Source organism: Cicer arietinum, unplaced genomic scaffold (genome assembly GCF_000331145.2).
Source record: "Cicer arietinum cultivar CDC Frontier isolate Library 1 unplaced genomic scaffold, Cicar.CDCFrontier_v2.0 Ca_scaffold_5744_v2.0, whole genome shotgun sequence".
NCBI classification, from domain to species: Eukaryota; Viridiplantae; Streptophyta; class Magnoliopsida; order Fabales; family Fabaceae; genus Cicer; species Cicer arietinum.
The window spans coordinates 1-9069 of NW_027339391.1; the positions used below are offsets into that span (position 1 = coordinate 1).

Sequence of the window (9069 nt, forward strand, 5' to 3'; positions counted from 1 at the left end):
AAGAAGAAGAAGAAGAAAAAATCCCCCCTTCTGAGACAATTCATTTTGACTATAAAAAGCAAAATGCATCTCAACATTTCAGACTCAGAATGCATGTGAAAACATTATGGTGAGACTAGAGAAGAGCCACAACACACAACTGCTCAATCCCTATTATCTATCCAAAACTTCTTTTTAAAGGGATCCTCCCCTTTGACTGATAATGAAAAGGAAGAAAACTAATTGTAAAGTCGAGCTTTCAACCTTAGGAAATGATTAGCAATAATATTCTGAGTACAAAAGCAACATATGAATCAACAATCAATTATATAGCCAAATAGCATACCGCTTTTATGTTTTCTCCTGTTGCAACACTTCGCTCATAGTGAACATCACTGTAACCAGACAATATCTTTGTCAGTTTAGCACGGACAATGCCTTCCTGCATACATCAGGAACCCCACAATATCACATTTCATGGAACATTAAGAAGGAAAAAGCTCTTCTAAAGTGATATTGTCTCTAAAATGAGCAAGTATATATCCACCTTGAATCTTGGTGAGTTGATATCACAAATTAAATAAAAGATGGATACACCCTTACTTGCTAACTTTTAAAGACAAACTTACTTTAGAAGAGTCTTGTCCTTCTAGAAAGGTATCATTCTTTCATTAACAGTCAGCCAGACATACATCTTTCCTGAAAGTCCTTCCTCGAAAGAAAAGCAGTGTGGAGCGAGCCTCGTACGGATCTTCAGGTTCATCGTCTGTAAAAGAATCCACAACATGCACATACGGGGACACTACATCTTTGTTCAAATTAGACATGCCCTTGGGGTAGCGACCAAAATCCACAACAACTTGAATAGTATCATTCACTTGATTTCTTAGGAACCTAAAGGCATTGGGGTGTGTCATAGGAAATATGTGGTCTCTGCCTCTAGACCTCTGCCAATATTTGGATTTCGTCAAGAATTCCATCACATCAACCTAACACCAGAAACAAGCCAGGCATAACTTCAAAAGAGATAAATAAAAATAAAAGAGCCATAATATTACAAGTATCAGTCAGGTATGGGTAACGACACACTGCATTTGTTAAATAATTAGAAGATACAGGCATGGCAGGATACTACATAAAATCAACTTAACTTATAGAACATTTTAAAACGAAAAACAAGCAGTCATTCCAACAACTGATAAGGGATAGTTTGATAGGGATTTGAGTATTATGAGGTTCCTAATGTCATATCGATTAGTATGAGATGCCCGGTGTAGTACTTAAGTAGCTTGGCTCTTGCCCTTTGACACCAAACATCCAATACTACTCGATGTGGCTCTTAGCAATACCAGAGTCCTTATCATAGTAATTGGGCTATTCATGATAAAGGGGGTAAGGGATTAAAAGAATAATGTTATATCCTTCCAAAACATTTTAGTAATTTATAAAGAAACTATTAAACAAAAAATGTTCTAGACCATTACACCGGATCACACAACTCCTTCATATCCATGGAGATCTTGGCTTAACCAACCTACTTTTGTTAACTCCAAGTTTCTTGGACTACTAAACTTTAAAGTACTACTTTCCTCAATAAAGGTTCGATCATTGTAAAGATACAACTTTTCCTTTTTCTTAATTTTTTGGGAGATCCGACTTTCCTAATTTTACTTCAGGAAGACATATTCTTGATCTCATATCAACAAAGAATTCAGCCACCATATTCACTTATTACAGAGATATGATTTTCGTTCAACTCTTATTTTGAGGAATCCTATCATGACATTTAATAACATCAATATATACAGGGGCAACCACTTTAAGGCACCATCATATGATGCCTGTCTCTATATATCCACATTTCCACACCTCCTTCTTATTGACTTAAGTATCAGAGTATCTTTGCAAGTATTTCTCACCATTGCCAACACTTGGGATTCTCAACAAGAGAGTATCAAAACACATTCTACAATCATTCAAGTAAGGAACTCGCGTCCTAATTTCAACACCAGAACATCGGAATTATCTTTGGGATCCTGATAAAGTTTTGTTCCAACATCACGGTCAAAACTCAAACCAAGAAAGGCAGGCAAAAACAAGAAGGGCAACAAAGCAATAATAATGATATGAGCCTTTGAGAGACTACATCGCCTGATTTACCAAAGATTTTTTGTTGATGAAGGAAATAATCCTAAAAGTCGAGCTCCATTATATGACCCTCCCTCTCGGGGGTTCTAAGATATAACACTGTCAAGAAGGCTAACAAATGGACCATCACTTCAGTTAAAGGTATGGACATCCTAATGGTGGTATAGTTCAAATTAGTGAGCACAACAAATTCAATGTCTTAGAATGTGTGGAATGAGCAAAAATAACACTAATTATTAGTCGGAGAGATAAAATTTTAGCAATTTTCAGTATCTGATGCTGTTTGAGGAATAAAATGAAGTCTACTGTAGCAGATAACAGTAACTAAATACTACTTGCAATACAATTGAACGATTCAAACAAATCAATTTGGAAAGAAACAAACCATAAACAATAATAGTTATATAATGCTCCTGTTATAGCAAGCAAATAACCATAACGAAGATCACGCACCTGCAGTTGACGATCAATCTCCGTAGCAGGATCCGTCATAGTATGACCGTGGGAATTAAAGCTCAACGAAGAGAAAAAAGGAACAAAAAAAGCGTCCGCGAATTCCGGATCGAAAACCCTAACAGCTTCTCTGGACTCACCATCTTCCCCTTCATGAAGAAGCGAACCCATCATCCAATACTCCACACTGTGTTGCTTCTTCAACCCCCAATTATCCGGCCACGGCGGCCAATCCTTAACGGTGACGGGAGATTCCGACGCGGTCCGGTGAGTAATCATTTCGACGTTAAAACGGCGAGGGAGATCGTACATGTAGACACGGAGAGGCGGGTCGGGTGAACATGGAGCGGGTTCGAGGGTTGGTGATTTTAAGTGAGGGAAGAAGTAAGATCTAATGTCGAGGGTTCCCATGAAAATTGAATAGGAAATTATGAGAAGGAATACGAAAATGAAAGTGAGAACTACTTTTTCGTACATGGTTCTGTGTTATTATTACTTTTTGTTTTTAGAACGATTTTGGGAATTTTGTTATGTTAGTGGTGCTGCTGCGGATTCTACTGGGTCTTGCTTTGTTCATTCTGCAATGAGGTGTTGTGTCCATTTTCATTTCAGCTGAGCATTCAGCGTCTGTGATGTATCTATGTCTATGTTCATCTGCTGGAGCTGGATATGTGAAGTGAACCGATATGCATTTTTTTTCCCTTTCAGAAGCAATATGCATTTCTTCAGCTTAATAAAAATTAAAGATTAAATATATAATATTAATCATTTATTTTTTTATTTTGATCATTTTTTTTTTATGTTTATTTTGATCTTAAATTTTTTATAAATTATGTATTTTAATATTTAATATAAGTACAACAAAAGCTACCACAATTTCAAATTGTTAAAAAAAATTAATAATTGTTAATATGTATTTGGTATAATATATTCTTTCAAAAAATATATCAATTAGACACAATAACAGGTTTCTACTTTAAAAAATTTGTATGTTTTAAAATATGTGTAAACTATTTGAAACAAAAAATATTTATCAGAGTTTATTTAATTTTTATTAATCCTTATGAACATTACACGTTTAATTTTATAATTAATTTAAGATTTGATTTTAATAGTTCATGATAATAATTATGCAGTTATTTAAAAAAATTATGGTGAAAATGACTAAAATACATTATTTATATAAGATAAATAATCAAAATAAAATAAAAAACCAAAATAAATATTAAATAAAAAAAATAGAAAAGCCAAATTATATTTAAACCAAAAATTAGTTAATTAACTATTAAAATTTGAAGACTGAAGATCTTTTTTCATATTCTCTCTTTGTTTCACCTCTTTACTATAATTTTAAAATATTTTGAGATGTATAAAAATATTTAAAGTCACAAATATAATAATATTACATTTTATATTTTCAAAATTTTTATAATAATAAAAAAAAAGGTGGCATATGAGGTGAAGGTGCATTTATTATTTTTTTAATTCGACAACAAAAAAATTGATTACTTCGAAAGAAAAAAAAAATAATTTTTTCTGATATTTTTTAGAAAAATAAATTCAAAAAATAATCTCAAAATTAACAAAATATTAGGGGCTACGAACCCCCTACAAAAAATAATAAAATAATGAGTGGAGACTTTAAAAAAATTGGCTTAGTATTAGAGACTTAGTAAAAAAAAAAATTTAAGTAGACTTTGGAGTTTATGTTTTTTTTTTTACAATTCTAATAATAAGTATTTGTTTAAATGAAATTAGTAATATCTCAATGAAGTTAGTAATAAATTGTCGAAAAATACTGCCGAAAGATGGAAGGTTGGTGGAGCGATGGCAAAATCAGAATTGTTTTAGAATTTTTGAGATTTAGGATTTTTGGGAGTTGAGTGGATAAAAACTAAATCTAAATATAAAACATAATGGTTATCCAATCAGTTCATAAATAAATCGAATTATAACTATATGATTTTAACTGATATTTAAAATAAATTTATAAATTTGGACCACATAACCGAATTTTTTGCAGAGTCCTAATTTAAATTCATCACTTCGTGTACCTTATTAACGATAGATAGAATGATTCTATAGATCTTATATTATCATAGCGGTCACTAAGATAGATGATGAATCTAAAAACAAATTAATAGTATAAAATTATAAAAATGATAAAATTTAAGTGATTGAAATAGTCATTAGAGCCGGTTATAAGTCCATTCATATGTCTCAATTTTTTTATATATATAATAAAATGAATGTGATTTTTTTGTATTAAATATATATTTAGTTTTTAAAAAATTATAACATTTCAAGTTTAGTTTCTAAAATTTATTTATAGTCTATATTTTGATTTTAAAGGGACTAAAAGTCAATTTTTTACAAAAAAATAAAATAAGAAAAAGGAATAAAAAAAATATTTTAAGAACTAAAAAATTGAAATTTTTTTTATAATGACTAAAAATAAAATTTTATATTAACTAAAAAAATTATTTTCTCTTCTTTTGATTATTAAAATTACACTTTTTTATACTAAAATCCATTTTTTATATTAGAACATGACATTTAAAATATTTAATACAACCCTAATACTAATAGGCTCGAATCTATAATATTGAAGACGTTAAATATATTAGTTGAATATGTCACTATTAGATTAAAGTTAATTTATAAATCTAAAAGAAACAAATATGTAATAAACACACACAAAAATACGTTAATCAAATAATATCACACTAAAACGGTGAAATAACATAAAAATAAAGAAAATATAAATATGTGTAAAAATGATATATTTAAATTAAAAGATAAAAAAAAAAAGCGTAAAAAAAAATATAATGTCGAAGTCATTTATTTGTATTTCCATTAAAAAGGTCGAGTGGAAGGCATGTTTTTCATCGCATTCTATTACTTATTCTGACTCTGCTTCCCTTTCAATACAGATGAAATGGGATATAACTATCTAATTTATTTGTGTAAATGTTAAAATTCAAATATTTTTTTGGCTTGCTTCTTTGTATTTCTTCTTAAATGTGCAGGGTATCATTAACAAGAATAAAAATAAAACAAAATATTAACTCACTCTATCTTTTTTTTAAGTAAAGAGTATTTAACGCACGCAATGCTTCGACATAACTCGCCCTCAAGTGGGCCATGTTTGTTTGAAAGGTCTTTCATAGGCAATTGGCCCAAATAGTGTGTCAAACAATAATATATATATATATATATATATATAATGTTTTTAATTTAATGATCACCTTTTCAAATCGAATGTTTACTTTTTTTATGTAATTAAATGAGATACGAATAATTAAGTAAAATTTTAAATGAGGTTAACAAGCGTAGATGTGAATAACGAAAGGTTTGAGGAATATGATTTTCAGTATTTGTGATAATTTTTTTATTTATTCAACCCTTATAATTTGATATTTTTTCTCTTTTAATTCTTTGATGAATTTTGACCTTTCTAAAATCTATATGACATTGACATGTAGAAAAAATTGTGGTGTGATGGAATAATATTTTTTTTTTTTTAATATTTACTTACATTTTATTAATATAAATGAAAAACAACTTTTAAAATAAATAATTTTGTTTAAAATGAAAACAAATAGATGTCAAAAGGGAAAGAAAATATCTTAAAACATAAATTAAATCCACCAATGATCAAATAGAACCACACCATCACATAAATGATTGTGGTTTGAATGTCGTTATCTAAATTGAGACTTAACAAAAATAAAAACAAAACAAAAAACATGGAATAACATATTGCTTTTAATTGATTAATACACACTTGTTTGTATTATGACACTCCTATCAAGATTTTGATTGAATTATTTTTCAAAATCACATGATAAATTAGAGCTACAACAATAAGGGAATAAAATTTTAAAAGTAAATAATAGGTTTGTAAAATGATGAAAAATAAACCCACATGTGAACAGATAAAGAAATACATTTATGCTTTTCTTTAATTTTTTTTTCAAAATATATTTTTTTCATTTATATTAAAAAAAACATTTTACAAAGAATAAAACTATATTTTCTAATATCATATGATCAAAAAACAATAAACCCAATAATTAATTACTTGTATCTTATTTTTTATGATAATTACTTCTCTCTCATTTCCATAATAATAGTTAGATTTAAAAAAATATAAAATAATTAAAAAAAATCAGTTTCAATATAAAATTAATTACCTTTAATCACTTATACTTTTTAATTAATATTTTTTTCATTACTCTTAAATCATTATTTTTTGCTTTATATTAATGATATAATAAAAAACAATCAACGATTAAAAAGTGAATCTAATAAAATAATTAAAAGAAAATTATCAATCGTATTTTAAGTGGTGTAAGAGTAGTTAATTTTTTTGTTAGGGAGAGAGTGTGGCAAAAGAAAAAGGCTCTCAACTAGCAGTCAGCTTCACACACTCCTCGTACAAACTCGGTAAACATAAGTTTGTAAGCACTAACAAAAACAAAATTGGAATGTTCCCTCTTAGTTGCTCTCTTGTCTTCAAAAACTGCGCTGTTTTTGGCACAAGACAAGCAAAAGCATAACTCTCTAACTTCCCAACCCCAGTTATAAATAAACTAATTCATCCAACACTCACAAACAAAAACACACTATTCAATCGTTTTTTTCTTCTTCCCTTTCTATCTGAATTCTCCGTTCGTTAGTTCCAAAGAAAAAACCCGAACATGGCTTTCGGATTCGGGTCATCCGAGGATGTATCCGGTTTCAAATTCTTGTTCCTCATGGCGGTGGTGTACGGTCTAATGTCGATGCTTACATACTCCGTTATTCACATGAAGTTCATCAACCCACTCCTTATCGACGCTCCTCTCGATCTATTTTCCGAAGGAAGAGCCGTCCAACACGTTCGAATGTTGTCTCAAGAGATCGACGGTCGTCACGTGAGTCAATCGTCAGACAAATATTCATCAATAAAATAAATAAATATATAATTTTGATTCGTTTTCAATTGTTCTAAACAATGTAGTGTTGTAGAAGATTCGTTTTTCCAAGATTTTATTATTTATTTATTCATCATATAATTAATGATATCAATTTTGCATGATTTTGTGAATGTGTTGAATTGTTTATTAATTAATTGATAGGAAGGACGTCCTGGGTTGAAAAAAGCTGCTCAATATATTACGGCTCAGTTGGAATTAATTAAGGAACGAGCTAACTCCAATGTCAGGTTGTCACTTTAATTATTATTTTTAATTTTTAATTTTTAATTCATGTTTAGATTTTGCCTTTTTTCCTTTTGCTCCTTTAATCCATTTATTTTATATTATTTTTTTTAATACATGTAGGGTTCTTTTTTTACCATTTTTTTGTTGCAGAATTGAGATTGAAGAGAACACTGTTAGTGGCTCCTTCAATATGAACTTTTTGCGTCACAACATAGCTTTGGGATACAGAAACCATACTAATATTCTTATGAGGTAACTTTCCAGTGCTGAATTGTTAATTGTAGGACTTTATTATATAGTATGTGGGATATTAGTAGATTCTTAGATAGCTTTGAATTGTGGTGTTGTCATGGTTATGCTGCAAAACTTTATATTGTGGAAAAATGCAAACAGATGCGGTTGCAATTGTCGTTGCAGTGCCATCGTAGAGACCTCTAAAATGGTTATATTGTGGTTGCAATTGCGGACCGCTATTTAGAACCGTGATTCATACCCTGAGTTATCCTCGCTTAATAGATTACTGCTTGTACTTCAAGCAATTTCACATTTCATATTTTTTTGTAGTAAATTTAACTTAACAAGCATGCAGATTCACTACTGCTCACTTCTTCAGAAAATATCACCAAATGTGCAAGTTTAATCAACATATGCTAAGAAAATGTTGAACAACTGCTATGATTCAACTACTGAACTGAGTAGAGTTTATTGTTTGAGAAATGTGATTCTGAATGAATTTAACTTTGTAAAGTTAATTTTGCTATAATTGATTTTGAAATAAAGTAATTTATGTTTGAATGTTTTTACTATAGAAATAATAAATTTGATATATGACACCGTAAATTTTTCAACTGAGTGCAAAAAAAGATACTTTTTATCACTTCTAGTTATAACCAAAACTTGGAGACAAAATCAGTTTCACTCTCTGCGGTGTGATGGAATTTCTAGCAGAGAAAGACACACAATCAGGAACAACATACTTGATAATGTGCTTAGTTCACATGTACTGCACATGTTATAGTTGGTGTTAATTTTGACGATAGAGTTGACAATTTCAATGTGAACAATAGTTAAGGGGGTTAACAACAACAACAGCAAAAGTCTTTTTTCATAAGGCAAGGTTTGCTACTTAGATTAAACATAGACATTTGTCTTTAATTGTTTATCGCTGAACAGATCATGTCACTGAAACTGTAATGAATCCTTATCAACTTCTATACCACGACCACAAGTATATTTGTTTTTGTATATCATAAATAAAACAAAGTTTTGCTATGTATCTAAA

At 29.5% G+C, this 9069-nt stretch overlaps 2 protein-coding genes across 3 annotated transcripts; one reads left to right on the forward strand and one right to left on the reverse strand.

The window, feature by feature from the left end:
* Positions 1–219: 219 nt before the first annotated feature.
* On the reverse strand, positions 220–3290 carry LOC101513055 (probable arabinosyltransferase ARAD1). 2 transcript variants are annotated; one of them, XM_004517217.4, is made up of 3 exons: positions 2581–3290; positions 672–968; positions 220–421 (listed from the first exon to the last, which is right to left on the reverse strand). In XM_004517217.4, exons 1-3 carry the CDS (start codon positions 3055–3057, stop codon positions 305–307), a joined length of 891 nt encoding a protein of 296 aa, XP_004517274.1. In that variant the 5' UTR covers positions 3058–3290; the 3' UTR covers positions 220–304. The 2 variants fall into 2 exon arrangements, with proteins under 2 accessions (XP_004517274.1, XP_027187280.1); XM_027331479.2 differs by having other exon boundaries at positions 609–968.
* Positions 3291–6970: 3680 nt separating this feature from the next.
* On the forward strand, positions 6971–8093 carry LOC101513601 (uncharacterized). The gene is made up of 3 exons (XM_004517219.4): positions 6971–7499; positions 7704–7789; positions 7938–8093. The coding sequence occupies exons 1-3, from the start codon at positions 7284–7286 to the stop codon at positions 8041–8043; spliced, it is 408 nt and encodes a 135-aa protein (XP_004517276.2). The 5' UTR covers positions 6971–7283; the 3' UTR covers positions 8044–8093.
* The last annotated feature ends 976 nt before the right edge of the window (positions 8094–9069 follow it).